This window comes from Diabrotica virgifera, chromosome 7, assembly GCF_917563875.1.
Source record: "Diabrotica virgifera virgifera chromosome 7, PGI_DIABVI_V3a".
Classification (NCBI taxonomy): Eukaryota; Metazoa; Arthropoda; class Insecta; order Coleoptera; family Chrysomelidae; genus Diabrotica; species Diabrotica virgifera.
This window is the reverse complement of record NC_065449.1, coordinates 143,264,679-143,285,144: the sequence shown is the minus strand read 5'-3', so window position 1 is coordinate 143,285,144 and position 20,466 is coordinate 143,264,679. Positions and strand designations below refer to the sequence as shown.

The 20,466-nt window shown below is 36.5% G+C and overlaps 1 protein-coding gene across 1 annotated transcript in view; it reads left to right on the top strand.

The window, feature by feature from the left end:
* Positions 1-7,706: 7,706 nt before the first annotated feature.
* LOC114328561 (zinc finger protein 664-like) overlaps positions 7,707-20,466 on the top strand; it is a 70,917-nt gene continuing 58,157 nt past the window's right edge. The window contains exon 1 of the mRNA XM_050655586.1: positions 7,707-8,094. Coding sequence (XP_050511543.1) covers positions 7,794-8,094 — 301 coding nt within the window. The 5' untranslated portion in view covers positions 7,707-7,793. The remainder of the gene's footprint in view (positions 8,095-20,466) is intronic.

Below are 20,466 nucleotides of genomic sequence, written 5' to 3'. Positions count from 1 at the left end.
CGGATTAGCTGGGACCCGGGAGCAGTAAGACAGTGGCGGATACTAGAGGTGGTGTCTCATCGCCATCGCAGAGGACGTCAACCAGTTCGTGTGTTTGCTGAGACTTCGGAAGTCGTAGATTTAAGGTAATTGACTTTTCTTATTTCTTAGTAGGACCTTAGAACATTATAGACGGTTCGATACAAAAACAGAAACAAATAAAAGTCAGACCATAGAGATTAGAGACTCCTCTTGGGTGGGTTAGAAAACATAAGAAGGAATCATTTTAGTCTGACCTAAAATGATTTATTCAAAGTAGATTTTAGGAATATCTAATTACAGGGCGCCAGCAAAAATATGTGAGAATTATAAATTAAATAGTAAATACATATAACTTTATTACCAAAACAAATATTACTTATTATAAACATCAATATACTTGATCCTTACAATGTTTGGAATGAGAGAGAAAAACATTCTTGATAAAAAGTCACCTCGAAGAGGTTTCAACTAAAGTACCTAAATTCCCTAAGAGCTCTTTACATTATTTTAAAATAAAACTGTTGAATAATAATTTTGATATTACTTTAATGAAGTAATAAAATATTATCTATCTTAGGAACAGATTGACTAGTGAGATATTGAAGTGTCTCTCAAATAAAAAAAAACAAAAGAATAGTCTTTTCTACGCGAAAGTATCTAATGATGTAAATAATTTCACTAGACTTGAACGTCTTCACGCCATCAAAATTCTTACAAACAACCAATAGAAAAAGTTGCATCCAACAACCTCATTACTGCATTTCGGCAAACATCAAATCGGAATAAATATCCGACTTCAGAGGACAAAGGTCTCCAACTAATATTTAAAATACATATAATTCACAGCCTCTATACCAAATTCTGGAAGATCTGTGCGATAGCAACACGTGGTTTTTTCTTCGTACAAAAAAAAACAGAAGAAAAAAGGCTTTCACAGAAACTAGATTCTATTATCTCCAACAAGGAATAGGAAAACTAAGTCCATACGATGTTCCACAAACTGTTGTAATCTTCAGAATAATCCAAAATATAATTTGTAATAATATTATGCACATTTTGATCGAAGGCTGATCGGTTTACTTAAAATACCATGCTTTTACTTCAAGCAATCAATGAAGACCAGCCTCAAAATTAATTATCTATTTCGCACCTGACAGAAACCTTGAACTTAGCCCAATTGGGACCGTGCAAGTTCGGCAAAGCGACCTCTATTTCTACGCTCTGTACCTTTATTCGCACTTTTAATTATATTGGCCAATTATATTAGTCCTCGTTGCTGGATAATTGTCAAGGCCATAGTCCAAAAAAATAATAAGAAGAAAAAATAAGATGCAGGTTATGTTATGCAAACATAAACAATTGTATGTAGTAAATAAAATTAGTTATTAAAATGCAGTACTGCAAGCAAAATACAATTAATTAAATTTACCTTTATATAATAATTGCATATCATATCAGTATTGTGGAGCAATATATAATTTTTCTGCTTCAATGACAGAAGGTATGAAATATACGTCAATTTGACAATTTCAATTGACAATATGAATTATTTAAGATAGTTGCAATATTTCTCCGCGACTCGCGCACGGTCGTTTCTCGTTTCCCTTCCAAGTACTTGCACACCGCGAATAGCCCAATCAAAATAAAATGTAGTATTTACTATTTCCGTTACTATTTAAATGTTAAATAGGCCTAATAGCTATACAACTTGTTATACATCTTATCAAAATTTGATATTCATTATGAATTATACAAGAACTTTGAGAAAAAGATCTTTTAACCGCAACAACGGTATCACTAAGTATGTACCTGAACAAAATTATAATATTAATAAGGATTACAGTATTGGTTGACAATTTCGTGCTTGATCTCAAGTGGTAAACCTGAGTGTATTACCTGAGTGATCTGTTCAGAAGGAACAGATCCAAATGAAACATATGTAATACCGTAAGGAAGTAACCCCAGATGGTCTATTGTGCACAACAACCTCACAAGATGGTTCTACAACCCTCAGACTATTTTAAATAAATGTGATACAAAGTGAAAAGATGCTTGCTGCACTCTCTGATTGGACTAGAATATGATGCGGCTGTATTTTCGTTTTGCAACGAAATTGAAAGTGGATATTCATTTTTGATGAAAAGATAAAATTTATCGAAAAATTTTGAATGATTTATTTTATTGATGTCTAGGTACATTACTGGTTTTGATTTAGGTGCAGCCACACTATACTGCTATTAAATACTGTTTACTATACTGCTACTAATTTACTGTTTTGCTAAATTATTGCATACTATATCTATATATAATTTAAAAAGATTTCAATTTTTTTATACATTGTCACTAAAACACTAACTTAAATTATTTTAAATATCTGTACCCAAATATATCTGGGTTATTTTTGGTTTGTCCGTTTATCAGGTCGTTGGTTTAGCAGGTCGTTGGTTTATCGGGTCGTTAGTTTAGCAGATCGTTGGTTTATCAGGTCGTTGGTTTGTCAGGTCGTTGGTTTGTGAGGTCGTTGGTTTGTCGTTGTTGGGTTTAGTTTGTCGTTGTTGGATTTGGATTATTGTTACTAAATCTTTCCTCTCACCATATGTGCCTTTAAGCCAGAGCATTTTTAGTTAAGGAATTGGATTATGAGTTGAGGATAAGGGAAATAGAGGTTGAAGAATCTGATAAATGTGGTAGAAAACGCGGTGTATTGCATGGTGCTCTTAAACAAGAACAAGGAAATAGGAGTTTCCGTCAAATTTCAGTTACAGCTATTCCTTTTCTGGAACAACAACAGGGAATAAACGAGGCGATAGAGGATCTTATTCAAAAGATATCTAATTTTAGAGGGACTGTCCATGATAGCATGTATTCTGGGTACATTTCACGTCTTGCTCATATCTCTGGTCGTGTCCACTTATTATGTTGCTCACATGAGGAGCAACAAATCTACAAGCGCTCTATGTCCATTAGGATTCTCAGTTTAGAATGTGAACTCGATTCTCGCGTAAATCCTCCACCTGCCACTCCTGTTTCTTCTGTTCAAGCAGCTAATTCTTTGTTACATCCCAAGACTGTTCAGGTACATAAGTGGGGAGCTTCGTTTTCTGGTGAAGGTCACTATGACCAAGTTATTTCATTTTTGGATAGGGTGGAATGTCTTCGTGTTTCAAGAGGTGTGAGTGAGGAGGATCTTTTTGCAGCTTCTGCCGAATTATTTACAGGCCATGCTTTTACTTTGTTTATGAACAACCGTAGTAGGTTTTCCACTTGGATTGATTTGGCTCAGAAATTAAAATTTGATTTTCTGCCTTATTCTTTCCAAAATGATCTCTCAAGGCCGAGTCTCACCATCAAATAATTTGATCAAACAGTTTGAGCAAACTTGACGTACTTGAGGAAGTACGTCAAAGTGACGTCACAATTGCAGTTTTTTTGAAATTCTAAAAATCTGTGCTCTCACTATCAGTCTAGTTTGATCAAATTTTTTGTATTGAGTTGTCTAACTTGTTTGTACCTTATTTAAAATTAAAATTTTTCATTATTATCCACAATGAACACTCAGGATGTGACGTCACTAACTGTCACTTTCTTGTCACTTTCAGTTTGCTCAAACCAGTTTGATCAAATTATTTGATGGTGGGACGCGGCCTTTAGACGAGATCATTTTGGAAAAATATTTCTATAGGCAGAAAATCAGATTTTAATTTCTGAGCCAAATATTTGTTGTTATGGAATTGGTATAATCGGGTTGTTATGTTTAGGTATTTTGAGATAGATTTTATTGGTAAAATGTGTTTCTACGACTAGAAATACATCGATTTTATTGCCGATGATGTAAGCTTCATGAGCATGTAGACTCAGACCATTGGCGTTCCACTTGGAGTTGGCAAACAAGCGTTGTGATTAGATTCATGATCGTTCCCATTTGGGTTATTAGATCTCTCATCATATTTTTTAGTTCCGTGAGATCATTTGATTGTGATTGTTGGATATTGGTTGCTCCGTTAGGGTTATTTGTTACGTTTTGCATGGTAACAACTTGTGCATATGTATTATCTGCAATTACTGCGCGTGCACTATTAGTTGTGGTCACTGTGTTTTTCTGCCGCAGTGTGGGGTATAACTTTTGTTGTAATTCTTTGTGTATTATGTGTCCTCTATAGTTTACTGGATGGTTTTCCAGACAGTTTACGACATTCATCTGTTTGGTGAGATTCTGTACATTTGACGCATCTGTATTCTCTTTGACAGAAGTTTTTTGTATGTCCGTATCTTTGACATCGCATACATTGTGGTATTGTTCTTCTAGAGATTGGCGGTTTGAATATTACGCTTGTATTCATGAACAGTTTGGTGTTGTATATATTTTTGTTATATTCTTTGACCTTTAAAGGCCGCGTCTCACCATCAAATAATTTGATCAAACAGTTTGAGCAAACTCCGGAAGTACGTCAAAGTGACGTCACAATTGCAGTTTTTTGAAATTCTAAAAATCTGTGCTCTCACTATCAGTATAGGTTGATCAAATTTTTTGTATTGAGTTGTCTAACTTGTTTGTACTTTATTTAAAATTAAAATTTTTCATTATTATCCACAATGAACACTCAGGATGTGACGTCACTAACTGTCACTTTCAAGGGCGCATCCCACCATCAAATAATTTGATCAAACTGGTTTGAGCAAACTGAAAGTGACAGTTAGTGACGTCACATCCTGAGTGTTCATTGTGGATAATAATGAAAAATTTTAATTTTAAATAAAGTACAAACAAGTTAGACAACTCAATACAAAAAATTTGATCAAACTAGACTGATAGAAAGGGCACAGATTTTTAGAATTTCAAAAAAACTGCAATTGTGACGTCACTTTGACGTACTTCCGGAGTTTGCTCAAACTGTTTGATCAAATTATTTGATGGTGAGACGCGGCCTTCAGTTTGCTCAAACCAGTTTGATCAAATTATTTGATGGTGGGACGCGGCCTTAAGTCGACGAAGAACATTGGTAATGTGTTTTTTTGTCTTGTTTTGTTTCACATTCCATATCTGGACAACTTCATGGCCGAGGTCTTCTACGTTGTTTTTAATATCCTCAATGTTTGTTGAATGGTGGAGGATGGAGGTTCTTTAATACCACTCTAAAACTTTTGTCCTGTTTTGGTTTGTATGTATGAAATTCTGTTTTCTTCTCTTGTAGTGCTTTTGTGATTTTACTATACACTTCTCCTGTATTAGGTTGTAGTTTTATTTGTTTTTCTCCCAAGGGATTTCAATTATTTTGACATAATTGACTGATTTTGACATAATTTCAATGACTGATTTTTTGACATAATTTTGTTAATAGATTGGTTAATGGATTGATATCTTCTACCTTATCTATGAATATTGGAGGAGGCTTGGGCTTATATTTGTTTTTTCTAACTTCTGTGGGAGGGACATCATCTTCGTTTTCGAGATTATTAAATATGTTTCCATCTTTTCTAATCAAGCTCAGCCAGTATAGTCTTTTACTCTTGGGCTTGGGTTTTTTTCAGGGCTACATAGCCCTGAAGATTAGAGATTAGGGATGTTACCAGAAAGTGGTTCCACGAGAGGTTTCAGATTTATTCTTTACATCTAGGACTTCTTATTTATTCTTTAATAGATGTCGCTACAGCGTCCGATACGCGAATTACTTTTATAACTCTGCTGAAATAGGCAGCTTGGTTTCGTTTCGATTCAGATGAGTAGATGAGGTGTTCATGTAGCCCAACTGAAGAGGTCTGGAGAGACCGAAACGGACGTATGGGGATGGTGGATCATCTCAGAACCGAAATGAAACATCAGCTGTCTTTAATTTAACAGTAAAAATGGTCTACTATGGGACTACCTCCAACGTTGCCAATTTTCTCATTTCAAGTCTAGTTAATCTTTAGGTGGCTGTGGTTACGTACTATGAGGTGCTATGGCATGACAATTGACAAACTTAGATCTACAGACCGGGCGCGTCTCGTAAATTGCACGAATTCGCGCAATCGTACTTGAGACACTGTGTCAGGTGAGGTGTTTGAAAATTTGAGTAACTTGATTCTGTGGTGTGAAGTTCTAAAACTTTTAAGTGTGGTTAAACTTTTGTTTTATTTTCAGTGTTCTTTTTGTTGTAAGTAGAAAATGAATCGTTGTACTAAGTGTTTAGTTTCTTTCGAAGAATTAAAGGCTGTACAAAAAATTGTAGTCCCGATAAAACCCACCATAGATGCTATAAGAAATCAAAAAGATATCAATTTGGGTTTTCCATCCACATCCAGAATACCCTCCAATAAAAAAATTATCCCTCAGAGGAAATTTTTTCCAACGAAAAAAATTAAAAAGGGAAAGAAAAGGTCAAAATTTCAAAAGCTGTCCTCAGAAGAAGCCGATATGATGGCTGCAAAAGTTTTGATTCAAAAATAATTTATTTTTTTATGTGTCAATATAAAATATATATTTTAAAATAAAATTGTTTTATTTTTTGAGAAAAAATAAAAAATACAGCATACTTACAGTACTTTTTTTGAAATGCTATTTTACAAAGTTTATAATTTTTTTTTGTTTATATTGGCATGGACTTTATGTCATTCGGCCAGTCACAACATGAGTATTAGTGTCATGTGTAGTGGGTATGTTGAGTAAGTGTCTTGTTACTTTGGAAAGTCGACGTCATTGTCTTTGCAAAGAGACGCTAATTGTATCCGAACGTCTGCGGTCCCTCCGGTGCATGGACGTATAAATAAAGACGCTCGATTTTATATTAATAAAGTTAAAGTGGACTTTAAATTTAAAGTTTTCTTTAACTGTAACAATTGCATTTTTTTAAGGTAACACACACTTTAACTTTATTATGAAATCGAGTCAAAATATTAGTCAAAATTCTAAATGCTCAGTAAATAATAACAACAATTAGGTAGGTACTTGGTATTGAAAACAACATATTTTGTAATTAAAAAAAACATATTTGCAACATAGATAACAAAACAACATGCTTTGTTACGTATTTAAAAAAACTCTCCATCATGCATGCTCCATGAGAAAAGAAAATATAAAACTAATTTCATCCTTATCGTGTCTCAGATGGCGTAGCTACTTTTGCTATAACTACTCAACGCTTTGCTACTCTACCTACCTACATACAATTTGTATTATTTTATCAAAAAACAAGCATTTACAAACTCTGCAAATTGTATTATTTTGCTTTGCATTTTCATATGGAAAAACCGCAGTATTTATCTTGAACTTTTTTGAACAAGGTGCAATACTTAGGTAATATTATTATTAATAAAACAAAGTATATTAAAATACAATGTTAAAAACTTTAATAATATTTAAAAACTTTAATATATTATATTATAGTATACATTTTATGAATCAGTAGAAACGATTAGGTATATTTAAATTTGGTAAATTATAACTCCACTCGACCAGAGCACGACCACACAACTCAAAACATATTAAAATACAATGTTAAAAACTTTAACAATAATTAAAAACTTTAATATGAATCAGTAGAAACGATTATATTATTTAAATTTGGTAAATTAAACTCCGCACGACCACGCAACTCGAAACACAAGTACGCAAATACGGTTGCGTGAAGCGTGGCTCGAAGTCGTGCAATTTACGAGACTCGCTCGAACTGTACATCCTTGTCAATTGACAATTTGATTTATTTGTTTACTTAACATCATAGAGAAATAAAAAAAAGCTTAACATTTAACCATTTAACCTCACAATTCGTTAAATTATCTAAAAGTAAAAAAAAATGGAAGTAAAGCAAGAAGAAAAGGTCAAAATTGAAAGAAATGGTGTAGACACTGCAGTTAAAATTGAAATTAAAGAAGAATTACTTGATCTTCATGATCAGCAACACGATATAAAACACTGTTTAGATGGTAGTAATGATTTAATTGACATACACACTAATGTTACACAATATCAACAAAATGAATGTGATGCCAATTTATATTTATTTGAAACAAATCAATTAGACTCCAAAATAGATATTGAAGATGTAAAACATAACATTCATAAAGGCACTTCATCAAACCAGGAGAACAAACAAGGTATGTATACTGGAAAAAATACAATCCTCTTTTGCCTCAACCCATGATAATTTCCTTTTTAGCATTATATGATTTTAACAAAACTCATTTAATTGTTTCCACCCCCCCCCCCCTTACTAGATGATGTACTAGTACCCCCAATGTGTACAAGAAGATATTAGACCATATTTAGACCACTTATTACCATAAACCAGAAAGTATCAGTGCCTAAAACTTGTGAATAATAACATAATAGTAAGTCACTAACTGGTTTTCATAAAAAAAATATTAGAATAGTAACAGTAGGTAAACTGCATTTACTTGTGTTGATGGCTTGAAAAATGTGCACACTCACAGGACAAGAAAATAAATCAACATAACTTAATACTTTGAAACCCTTTAAATTGTCATTGTCAATTGTATTGTCATTTACAGATACACATTTTTGTTGTTTACATATTTTTTGTGGTTTTTAGTTGAGAAAAACACCGAATTATTGGCTGAAATTCATATCTGTAGATGCATAAAAATCTGCAGTTTGTTTTTAATGCATTAGGAAAAAATTTGTGTGAACATTATTTGTGAAATCAGCGAATTTATTTAATTATAATTGTGAGTGAAAGTAACTTTTTTTAACTAAAGTAATTAACATTAAAACCTGTGCTGATAAGGTTAATTTGTTTTGGAAACATAATTTTTATGAAGTGGCTACTACTCCGTGATCAGGATTAATATCTTTATTTGTTTATATATTTTACACATAATGGCGCGTCCGCATTGGTAATGGTAACGTGCGTTTTGAACTAATGGTTCGTCGCAAGAATTTGCGTCGCAAATTTTTACCAGTGAGGACGCGGTGGTCTACTGGCGAACATTTATTTATCGTTCGTTGTGCGTATCTGCTCAGGTTGTGTGGAGTAAATCGTAGAATTGGTTTTCGGTTTAAATAAGTAGACGGATAGAAAATATTATGGAATTATCTCCAGGGAAGATGTTATACTATTAATCCAGGAATATAGTAAGCATCCTAATCTATGGGATCCAAAGAATAAATTTCATTATAACAAAAAAAAAACAGCTGATTCTTAAGAAGAAATTGGAAGAGTTTTTGATGTTGAGGGTGTACAAGGAAAACAAAAAATATTAAATTTATTAGGCTCTTACAGAAGGGAAAAAGCCAAAGGCAAGGAAACAGTTGGAACAGGGAGATGTAAAGAATTTTTGTATAGAAAATAAAATATATAACATATAAAGTTTAAGAGGATTCTTATTAATGATTCTTTATTTGTATTGGGCTAAGGAAGTGTACAAATCAGAATGGTATACATTCAAAAGCATTGCTTTTCTTAGTGACAAGGACAGACCTAGAGAATCGAAGAATTTTGAGGATAAGTCTTAAAGCACTGCATAGCTACTTCTGGAACTATTTCTGATATTTTCTGTTTGGATACCTTGAACAGATATTGTAGACTGGGATAGGAATCACTGGTTACCAGGAAGCGGAAAGTGATAACCAACCTTTCCTTGGCAGAGATGGCTTTTCTTAAGTTTGTATCCTATTTTTGAATGTTACGTCCAATTTTATTTAACAAAATTTTAAAGTTTTGCGGAGATATTCTTAGCAAGTTCTTGAAATAAGCGGTGCTTTCATCAACCGACAACACCTCTACCTATTTAGTATCGGGGAACTATCTTCCAAAGTTCTTTGTTGATGTAAATATTTGATCCAGTATAGCCGTATCTTTTTATTTTCCTTTTTTCTGATCGAACCTCTACTCTAAAGTAAGCCGCACATAAACACTCCACATTTTTTCTTTTCATTATTAAATCGTTACTCATGATTAATAGACCAGGGCATTTAGCACTAAAAACACCCGAATAAATAGATTTTTAAATACAGCACCTAGAGATTTACAGTTTTTGCATTATGTTTAGAATGACGTCAGGAAAAAAGTCTACCATTCAAAAATGGGTGGAAATGCATACCTGCACTGTAAAGTGCATAAAATGAATCCAATAATTACATAAATATAAAAATAAAGTCAAAATTAGTAAACTAAGGAACAAAATTTATTACTTGGGGGATTTTGGGGTCACTGAATACGATTACGCCATCAGAACTGACCCCCGGATCACCTGGGGTTTCGATGGTTTTCGAGACTAAATAGATGCTAACGGATTACTCACGGGTCTCAGGGGTCGCTAAATACGAATATGCCATCAGAATTGACCTGCCGAGTACTTGGTGCCCAGGGTCGCTACTAAGGCACGTCATCATCTGGAGTTTCGAGGGATTTCGGCACTAAATTGATGTTACTGGATTCGGGGGGTTTTTGAGGAGTTAAACACGAATATGTCATCATAATAGACCTCTGGATCACCTGGTGCCCAAGGTCACTTCAAGAGACGTCATCTTCTGGAGTTTCGAGGGCTTCCGGTATCAAATTGATGCAAACGGATTACTTACGGGTTTTTGGGGTCGCTAAACACGAATATGCCATCAGAATTGACCTCCGGATTACCTGGTGACCAGGGTCGCTACAAAGGCACGTCATCATCTGGAGTTTCAAGGGATTTCAGCACTAAATTGATGTAATTGAACTACTCTGGGGTTTTTCAGGTGGTATAATAATAATAATGTCATATGGCATTTTTGCCGGGGAGATCCTTTCGGATAGTTCCGGCGCCATTTACATCTTTAACCCTGTTTTAAGTAACTAGTGCCGATGTACACTAGTCCAGGGGGACCGACGGATTTACATGCTCTTCGAGGCACGGTGAGACGGCTCGTGTCATTATTGGAAATGAAAATGGTTTGTCTTTGGCAGGGCTCGAACCCACGTCTACTGGCGTATGAGGCCAGCGTTTATGCCGTTACTCCACGGCTGCTCACGCGGCTTTCAGTTGGTTAAACCCGAAGATGCCACCAATACAGACCTTAGGATCACCTGGTGCCCAAGGCCACTGTAAGGGACTTCTAAGACCTTCCAGATCTTCTAAAGTTTCGAGGGCTTTCGGTATCAGATTGATGCAAATGGATCACTTACGGGTTTTTGAGATCGCTAACCACGAATATCTCATCATAATTTAATTACGGAGCACTTGTTGCCCAGGATCGCTACTATGGCACGTCATCTTCTGGATTTTCGAGGGTTTTCGGTATAAAAATAGATACAAATGGATTACTCGGGGGGTTTTTGAGGTCGCCAAACACGAATATACCATTAGAGCAGACCCACAGAGCACCTGGTGACCATGGTCACTGCAAGGGACGTCATCTTCTGGAGTTTCGAGGGTTTTCGGCATTAAATTGTTGCAAATGGAAATGGATTTTTGGAATGGCTGAACGCGAATACGCCATCATATCTGACGCACGGAGCACCTGGCGTCTAAGGCGGCTCATCTTCTGGAGTTTCGGGGGTGTCGGAATTAAATTGATGCATATGGATTACTCATGGGTTTTTGGAGTTGTTAAACACGAATGCACCATCAGAACAGACACCAGGGGCCTGGCGCCTAGGTCAGGTCATCTTCTGAAGTTCCGAGAGTTTTTGGTACTAAGTTGATGCAAACGGGTTACTAACGGGTTCTTGGGATTGCTAAACACAAATACGCCATCAGAAGAGACATCGAAGCACCTAAGCCTAAGGCACGTTGTCTTCTGGATTTTCGAGAGTTTACGATACTAAATTAATACAAACGAATTGCTCATGGGGTTTTGGGTTGCTGAATACGAATACACCATCAGAACAGACACCAGAGCACCTGGTGGCTAAAGCATATTATCTTATAGAATTTCGAGAATTTTGATGCAAACAAATTGCTTATAGTCGGAGAGATAGAAGCGGATTTTGTGCGTGATAAGTAATATGGAAAAACTATACGGGGATATGTTGAATTAGCTGTGTACATGACTTTCACCAACGACCGGAAACCAGAGTTGGGGCCGAGGGTAGTTATAAGGGGTCAAAGTCGGGGATTTTATTATTTTTTTTATGACGTTCATGATCGAGATAGTGCACCAAAATTTGGGAATAAGTAGGTCATGACGTAACTAAGTAAAATCTCTAGGGGCGGAACGCTGCGTGGCCAACAAAGGGGTGGGAGTAGGGGTGAATATAAAAAATATAAAGGGTTTTTTGCGACGTTTGTGATTGAGATAGTGGACCAAAATTTGGGAATAAGTAGATCATGACATTACGAAGTAAAATCCCTAGAGCCGGAAACCAGAGTTGGGGATGAGGGTAGTTATAAGGGGTCAAAGTCGCCGTTTTTATTATTTTTTTTGTGACGCTCATGATCGAGAGAGTGCACCAAAATTTGGGAATAAGTAGGTCATGACGTAACTAAGTAAAATCTCTAGGGATGGCACGCTGCGTAGCCGACAAAGGGGTAGAGCAGGGGTGAATACAAAAAATATAAGGGATTTTTTTGCGACTTTCGTGATTGAGAGAGTGTACCAAAATTTGGAAATAAGTAGACCATGACATAACTAAGTAAAATCCTCAGAGCCGTAAACCAGAGTTGGGCATGGGGGTAGTTATAAGGGGTCAAAATCGCCGTTTTTATTATTTTTTTTGTGACGCTCATGATCGAGATAGTGCACCAAAATTTGGGAATAAGTAGGTCATGAGGTAACTAAATACAATCTCCAGGGGTGGAACGCTGCGTGGCCGATAAAGGGGTGGGGGTAGGTGTGAATATAAAAAGTATAAGGGGTTTTTTGCAACGTGCTAGATTGTGATAGTGATAGATATCTCGATCACTAACGGCAAAAAACTCCCATATATTTTTATACTCACCCCTGCCTACCACCCCTTTGTACCCCAAGCAGCGTTCCGCCCCTGAAGATTTTACTTAGTTAGGTCATACCCTACTTACTCCCAAATTTTGGTGCACTATCTCCATCATGAGCGCCACAAAAAAAATAATAAAAACCGCGCATTTTACCCCTTATAACTACCCTCGTCCGCCACTCTGGTTTCCGCCTCTGGGGATATTACTTACTTATGTCATGGTCTACTTATTTCCAAATTTTGGTGCACTATCTCAATCACGAACGTCGCAAAAAAACCCTTACATTTTTTATATTCACCCGTGCCCCACCCCTTTGTCGGCCACGCAGCGTTCCACTCCTGGAGATTTTACTTAGTTACGTCATGACCTACTTATTCCCAAATTTTGGCGCGCTATCTCGATCATGAGCGTCACAAAAAAAATAATAAGAAACGGAATTTTGACCCCTTATGACTACCTTCCTTCCCCACTCTGGTTTCCGGCTCTGGGGATTTTAATTATTTATGTCATGGTCTACTTATACCCAAATTTTGGTGCACTATCTCAATCACGAACGTCGCAAAAACCCCTTATATTTTTTATATTCACCCCTACCCCCACCCCTTTGTCGGCCACGCAGCGTTGAGCCCCTAGAGATTTTAATTAGGTACGTGATGACCTACTTATTCCCAAATTTTGGTGCACTATCTCTATCATGAGCGTCATAAAAAAAATAATAAAATCCGCGATTTTGACCCCTTATAACTACCCTCGGCCCCAACTCTGGTTTCCGGCCGTTGGTGAAAGTCATGTACACAACTAATTCAACATATCCCCGTATAGTTTTTCCATATTACTTATCACGCACAAAATGCGCTCCCAGCTCTTAGACTATTATAGGTTTTTGGGTTTGCTGAACACGAATATGAAATAAGAACCGACCCCCTGCGTTCCTAGTGGCCAGAGTGGCTGCTATGCACATCATGTATTAGAATTTTGAGGCATTCTGACACTAAATTGGTACACACCGAGTATTCGGAGGTTTTCTAATCATTCAAATTGGTAACTTTTTTTTGCTGTTTTACTTAGACCGTTTATTAAAATAATTACGTTGTGCTATACAATTTTTTAATTGTTTATAAATATAAACTCAATTTATATCTGACAGCATATTTCCTTCATTTATTTCAAAATCGATTTACTATATTTTATTTTTATAGTGTGATCCCTCGTAGTCACTAGATACTCCAAAGTCTTTCATCTAAGTCATATTCGTATTCAAAAACTCCAAAACGCAACTCCAAAAATATAAGAGTAATCCGTTTGCATCAATTTAGTACCAAAACTCTATAAATTCCAGATAAGGCGTGCCATTGGCACCTGGTACACCGGTGTCTGTTGTGATGGAGTATTCGTATTCAGCAACCCCAAAAATCTATGAGTAAGCCATGTGCATCAATGTAGTATTAAGACACTCAAAATTCCAGAAGATGACGCCCCGATGTAGTGACCCTTGGCACAGGGTGCACTAGGAGTCGGTTCTGATGACATATTCGTATTTAGCGACCTCAAAAACCTTCCAGTAATCCATTTGTATTATTTAAATGCCAAATATGTTCGTAACTCCAGAAAAAGACGCCCCTTGCTGTGATCTTAGTCACCAGGTGCTCTGGAGCTCGGTTCTGGTGCGTATTCATGTTTAGCGACTTTAAACCCTTGAGTAATACATTTGCATCAATTTAATGCCGAAGACACTCAAAACTCGATGACGTGCCCTAATAGTGAACCTGGGCACCAGGTACTCCGGACTTCAATTCTGATGGCATATTCGTGTTTAGAGACCCCAAAAATCCGTAAGTAATCCGTTTGCATCAATTTAATACCGAAAGCACTCGAAACTCCAGAAGATGACGTCCCTTTTAGTGACCTTGGTCACCAGGTAATCCAGTGGTATATTCTAATGGCATATTCGTGTTTGGCGACCTCAAAAACCCCCGAGTAATCCGTTTGCACCAATTTAATACCGAAAGCACTCGAAACTCCAGAATATGACGTCCCTTGGAGTGACCTTGGGCACCAGGTAATCCGGTGGTCTATTCTGATGGCATATTCGTGTTTGGCGACCCCAAAAACCCCGAGTAATCCGTTTGCACCATTTTAATACCGAAAGCCCTCGAAAGTCCAGAAGATGACGTCCCTTGCAGTGACCTTGGGCACCAGGTAATCCAGTGGTCTATTCTAATGGCATATTCATGTTTAGCGACCTCAAAAACCCCGAGTAATCCGTTTGCACCAATTTAATACTGAAAGCCCTCGAAAGTCCAGAAGATGACGTCCATTGCAATGACCTTGGGCACCAGGTAATCCGGTGGTCTGTTCTGATGGCATATTCGTATTCCGCTACCTCAAAAACCTATAAGTAATCGGTTTTCGTCAATATAGTACCGAAAAACCTCGCCCAGAGGATGACGCCCCTTGCAGTGACGTCACTGACGCCCTCGCGGGCACCATGTGCTACGATGGTCTGTTTTGATCGCATGTTCTTGTTTAACGATTTTAAAAGCGCCCGAGTAATCCGTTTCCATCAATTTAATGCCGAAATCCCTCAAAACTTCAGAAGATGTCGTCTCTTGCAGTGACCTTGGGCACCAGGTAATCCGGTGGTATATTCTGATGGCATATTCGTGTTTGCGACCCCAAAAACCGAGTAATCCGTTTGCACCAATTTAATACCGAAGGCCCAGAAGATGACGTGTTTAGTTATTAACTGTTCGTATTTAGCGACCCCTAAGACCCGTGAATAATCCATTTGCATCGATTTAATGCCGAAAACCATCGAAACTCCAGAAGATGACTTTTCTTGCCGTGATCTTGGGCACCAGGTGATCCGGGGGTCAGTTGTGATGGCGTAAACGTATTCTGTGACCCCAAAAATCCCCCAAATAATAAATTTTGTTCGTTAGTATACTGATTTTGACTATTTTTATATTTATGCAATTTTGGATGCATGTTATGCACATTACAGTGCAATTATGGATTTTCACCCATTTTTGAATAGTAGACTTTTTTCCTGACGTAATTCTGAACATAATGCAAAAAACTGCAAGTCTCTAGGTGCTGTATTTAAAAATCTATTTATTTTGTGATAAATGCCCTCGTCTATAATAAGCCCACATGATTAACTCAATCGATGTTGTAAACAAACAAACAAACAAAAACACACACTGTACCAAGAACGGCGTCCACACTGGAAAACGAATGCGACGCAAATCATTTGATTTCGCTCGAATACTGACAACCGATGGATCGTGTGCGTTGTGTGCGTCGAAAATTCTTGCGTTCGTTTTATGCGACGTACACGTCCACACTCTCACAATTTACTTCGAGCACGCAAATATTTGCGACGAACAGCTGGTACGCACGAAAAATTTACCAATGCGGACGCGCCATTAGATTTAGCTGTTAGTAGTCATTTCTGCATTAAATTAAAATTCAAAAGTGAGGATAAAATGCCTTCAGAACTGTGTACCAAATGCAAATATTCCATTGAAGGTGAAGATAAACCCTTATACTGTGACTGCTGCCGTGTAGTGTTTCACTTGTCAGAGGGTTGCTCAGGTCTCTCTAGCTCAGAAACAAGGGCTGTGGTTCTACAAAAAAGAAACCTTCTCTATCTTTGTATTGAGTGTCGTAATGCATTTAAATCAGCGCCCATGGTGGTCAGGATTGTCCAGGAACTTCAACAAGAGGTGGTTAGTCTTAAAAAAGAGATTCAGGAGCTAAAATCTTCCCCAACACTAAATAGTGATGCAGTTTTTGAGGAGATAGAAGACAAGAGCCGGAGAGCCAAAAATATTATTATATGCAATGTACCTGAAAACCATTCAAGTCATTCTAATATCCGTGCCGAACATGACAGAAATGAGGTACGTGGAGTTCTTAATAAAATTGGTGTAACCAATAGCACCTATAAAGCCTTTCGTCTTGGTTGACTAGCGGATAAAACAAGACCACTTAAAGTCGTATTCAATGATTCAGCCCTTGTTATCTCTTGTTTAAAACAGCGCAGAGCCTTGTTGGGTTCAAATCTGCGAATTGGAGCTGATCTTACCCTATTGCAACGTGAGAAAGTGAAGGCAGTTTATCAGGAATTGGAACACAGGAAAACACAGGGTGAAGAGGACTTAAGGATCAAGTACTTTAATGGGGTGCCAGAATCGTCAAAAAATTCAATAATTCAAAAAACAATCATTGAGATTATATTTTCAGAATGCTGGGGGTATGTGCACCAAACTTCAAAATTTCAGACATGCTGTGGTTCTTTCTAGTTATGATATTATTATTATCATTGAAACATGGCTTACCTCTAAAATCTTAGATGCTGAATTGGGATTGAGTGACTTTAATGTGTATAGGCACGACAGAGACACTCAAACTAGTTCGAAGACTCGTGGTGGTGGTGTACTTATTGCTATCCATAAGCACCTTCATTCAATGATGGTTAAGCCTATCGATTCCTCTGTGGAACATGTATTTGCACAGGTCATGTGTGCTACTAGAAAGTTAATCATTGGTGCTGTGTACTTTCCTCCACCGCCATCTGGGTCATTATATGAGGAGCATTCCACCTGTATGTTGGACTTAGCAGATAGATTCAGTGACTGTGAGTTTTGTATTTGTGGTGACTACAACCTACCTGAGGCATCCTGGTATTATCTTAGTGATGGTGTAACAGTTGAGTGTCCGCAACACTATCAGCAAATATTATTTGTACTTGCTACAATTTTCTTAATACGTCACAAGTAAATACTTTGCCTAACCTTAATAATAAATTTTTAGATCTAGTTTTTTGTACGCAGAGGGATGCAGTTGTGTCGATTTCTACTGATATTCTATTGAATACTTCTCAACATCATTCAACTTATACTATATTATTACCTGCAGCTAATTTAAATTTATTTCTTAAATCTGATGTCTTTTATCATGATTTTAAAAAATGTAATTATCAGGTTTTAAATGAACATTTAGCATCAATTTCTTGGAACGAGGTGTTAGATGTATCAGATATTAATTGCTGCATAGAAAATTTTTACCATATTTTATATGACGCCATCAGTCTGTTTGTTCCTGTCAATCGGTTTAAATCGTTGAACTTTCCAGTTTGGTTTTCACGAGAATTGATTGAACTTTTCATACAGAAAAAATAGCTCACCGGAATTTTAAAGCATCAGACAACTCATATGAGGAATTTCCAGTGTTAAGGGAAAGATGTAAATCATTACAAGCAGTATGTTATAAAAACTATTTAGAGAATATTCAAGCAAATCTTTCAAGCAATCCCCGCTCTTTTTGGAGACATGTTAATGCTACACGTGGGTCTAACGCTTATCCTAATGTAATGTCTAATGAAGGTGGGGATGTAATTGCTCAGTGTGGTGAGGAAATAGTCAATCTATTTGCCAATTATTTTTCGGGTACATATAATGATAGTGAGTATAATTTACCTAACTTTGAATTAGAGTACAGTGTAGATATCCAAACTCTGGAATTTAGTCTGACAGATGTTTTTGAGGGAATTATGAGTTTAAAAACTACATATTCTTCAGGGCTTGATGGTATACCTGCAGCACTTATTAAGAACTGTATGTTTTTCCTTTGTAAACCTTTACAACAAATTTTCAATTTATCATTGTCATCATCTATATTTCCACATTATTGGAAAACTAGTTTTCTTACACCTATCTATAAATCTGGCAATCGCGAGTGTGTAAATAATTATAGAGGTATAACTATTCAATCAGCAATCCCAAAACTTCTAGATAAATTGGTATCGATAAATCTTACCTGGGCTTGCCGAAACATAATTATTGATGAGCAACATGGTTTTTCTAATGGAAAGTCAACTGTAACAAACCTTGTCAACTACCAACAATACTTGTTGGGTGGATTTGAGAATAAGATTCAGGTCAACAGCATTTATACTGATTTCTCAAAGGCATTTGACAGGGTTAATCATAACCTGTTGGTTCATAAACTTCATGCGTCTGGCTTTGGTGTACCCATTGTCAATTGGATTAAAAGCTTTTTGATGGGACGTACACAACAAGTTCGTATCAACAATTATGTTTCTAAAGAATTCCATTGTTGTTCCGGTGTCCCACAAGGTTCTCATTGTGGTCCCTTGCTCTTTAACTTGTTCATTAACGATATTGGTAAGGCTATCAAAAACTCACACTTTCTACTATTTGCTGATGATCTTAAGTTATTTCGTTACATACATGATTTATCAGATAGAGATCTTCTGCAAGATGATATTAATAATATATGTTTATGGTCGAAACAAAATGGTTTAAGCCTAAATCTGACTTAATGTTCTTATATTTCATTTGGTCGTATAAATAATCTAACGGCTAATAGATATGTTCTTAATGATGTACTCTTGGATTCAGTTATTGAGATTAAAGATTTGGGTGTATTATTGGATTGTGCATTGACATTTATAAGCCATTATCTTAAAATTAAGGAAACAGGATTTCACAATCTTGGTTTTATTTATCGCAACAGTAATGATCTCTCACCTACTGTATTCAAATTACTGTACTGCTCTCTAGTGCGCTCAGGACTTGAATACTACTCTGTTGTTTGGTCTCCATTTCATCAAGTTTACATTGATGGATTGGAGAGCTTTCAGCGGAAGTTTCTAAGATCCTTAGCTTATAAAGCACATACTATTATAAGAAACACTGAAAATTTCGTCATAGATTATTCTGGAATAATGTCTCAATTTAATGTTGCTACGCTGAAGAACCGCATGTTGAGAGCTGATATGTTGTTTCTATTTAAAATTCTTAAACAATGGTATCAATTGTCCCTCGTTATTGGATAATGTGTACTTAAACACAATACATAGAACTCGACACACTGCACTCTTTTATATTCCTTTTCATAGGACTGAGTATGCTCGTCATTTTCCCTTGTCGAGAATGCTCAGCTTATACAATGACATGCTACTTGATCCATTCTGTCTAAGCATTAATGTCTTCAAAAGGCAGCTTCAGAGTTTATTGATTTAAATATGTGATATTTTTCATCTTCTGTGATTGAATTTACTGTCTTATTTTACAAATTTTGTTGTTTAATTGTCTTTTATTCGCTGATTTTTGATGTTTTTTGTACATGATTTTTTACTTTTACTATTTTTTTTGTACTCGTTTGTAAATGGTTCTACTGTTGAAATAAATAAATAAATAAAAAAATTAAACAAGGATAGAAACTGTATAGAGAAAGACGTTTTATGTAGACTAAAATACTCTCTCTCTCCTATGCCACTACAGCCCAAGTTGGGCCCTGGATAGCCCTTTATGAATCAGTGCACTTAACGTAAACCGAGCACCTGAATCCAACAACTTCAGGACAGGGCCGTAACTACGATGTTGGGGGCCCCGGGGCAAACGTGATCTGGGGCCCCTACCGTGGGGTCTGGGATTTATCCCCCAGCGGAATGGGGGGGGGGGTCCGGAAAAATGCTTGATATTTAACCCCTTGAAAACTCATTTTAATGCATTTCATGACTGAAGTTTCTTGTACCTACATATCGTTATTTTCAGTGGCGTACTG